Below are 1523 nucleotides of genomic sequence, written 5' to 3' on the forward strand. Positions count from 1 at the left end.
TTTGGGACTTGCTATGGAAAAATACCCAAAAAAGATCTTTGCTGCTGTTTTCTTGGCTGCTCTTCTGCCTGATTCTGCTCACATGTCCTCCTATGTTTTGGATCAGGTGAATATACAACTTCGATCCATCTCTTTTTTAATTTGTTTATCTTGTTTGATTTGACGTATGCTCTGTTACATCATTATTTATTCACGTTTGGGAAGTTGATGATGTTTTTGTTTATAAATGGGTTTGCTAATCTTAGCATGCTTTCTACCCAAACTGAGCTGAGTGAATGAACTTTCCAGCATATTAAATATCAGAAATGAGAGAAATACTACAAAAATAGACCTTTTCCTGCATCTAGATGCCTCTGGTCAGATTTAAGAAGGCTTATGGGTGTCATATGACACTGCTTCCTCGGAGCCAAAAAAAAAAAAAGGATATTTACCACAAGGTGACACTCTTTAAACAAAAGTTGTCTGTAGCTCAATTGGTTAGGCTTTGAAATTCTCTAAAGGCTAGAATCGCGTGTTCAAACCTTATGATGTATTCCCTATACAGACATTAGGATTTCTTGATTTTGTTCAACTTAGAGCACCCTGCTTATTGATATAGTATCTATAATCAACCGAGTAAGTGCAAAATATCATTCTACTTCGCTATGCAAATCTATTGATAGACCATCACTGAATGGGGTGAAAGTCTACTTGAACTTTTGATACACAACGGAGTATATTTTAACCCAAAATACAGGGCAATATTTGTGATAACCTGTCAATGAGCTTCATAAATTGGTGTAATACCGAGGTTGAAATGAATATCAGGATATCGCAGAAAATAATAACTTATTAAGTTTCGAATATTTGAGAATAGAGACAAATGAGCTTGAATGATCTAGGTTAAGGGCATAGGATCCTAATGTCAAGATTCAAGTACCTATATAAGACGATATTTGTTGATTTAGTGATAATTTGAGTAGCAATTACTTACAATATGTCTATGGTCTCCTTATTTAAAAGCTGTCCATTTAGCCAATTCATATTTATGTTGTTTGCGAACGATTGTTTTATTTATATAAACTCAATTTTAATGTGAAGTACTCTGAGAGGACACCAAAAGAGAATTGGCTTGACACCCAATTTGTATCATATGGCTCCCCTGAAGAGCCTCTGACATCCATGTTTTTTGGGCCCAAGTTCTTGGCTCAACAACTTTATCAGTTATGCTCTCCTGAGGTAAGCTTTATATAGAAACAAATATTTATGTTTTGATGAATGCAATGACATATACTAAATCAATATTATTTGGTAGGATGTTGCATTAGCATCGTCATTGGTGAGACCAACCTCTCTGTTTATGGAAGATCTATCAAAGGTGAAGTATTTCACTGACGAAGGGTATGGATCAGTGAAGAAAGTTTATATAATCTGCACTGAGGATAAAGTATCACCAAAAGAATTCCAGCAATGGCAAATTGACAACAATGGAACCGTCATCGAAGCAAAGGAGATCAAAGGTGCTGATCATATGGCAATGCTAT

General features: G+C 35.3%; 1 protein-coding gene across 1 annotated transcript; it reads left to right on the forward strand.

Moving 5' to 3' along the window:
• Nucleotides 1–4: 4 nt before the first annotated feature.
• LOC125852058 (salicylic acid-binding protein 2-like) lies at nt 5–1519 on the forward strand (the record flags this gene model as incomplete). Its single annotated transcript, XM_049531790.1, has 3 exons — nt 5–106; nt 1081–1218; nt 1295–1519. Coding segments are annotated over 3 exons (465 nt in total), but the record flags the coding sequence as incomplete, so codon positions are not given.
• Nucleotides 1520–1523: the final 4 nt, after the last annotated feature.

Source organism: Solanum stenotomum, unplaced genomic scaffold (assembly GCF_019186545.1).
Source record: "Solanum stenotomum isolate F172 unplaced genomic scaffold, ASM1918654v1 scaffold31977, whole genome shotgun sequence".
In the NCBI taxonomy this organism is placed as follows: domain Eukaryota; kingdom Viridiplantae; phylum Streptophyta; class Magnoliopsida; order Solanales; family Solanaceae; genus Solanum; species Solanum stenotomum.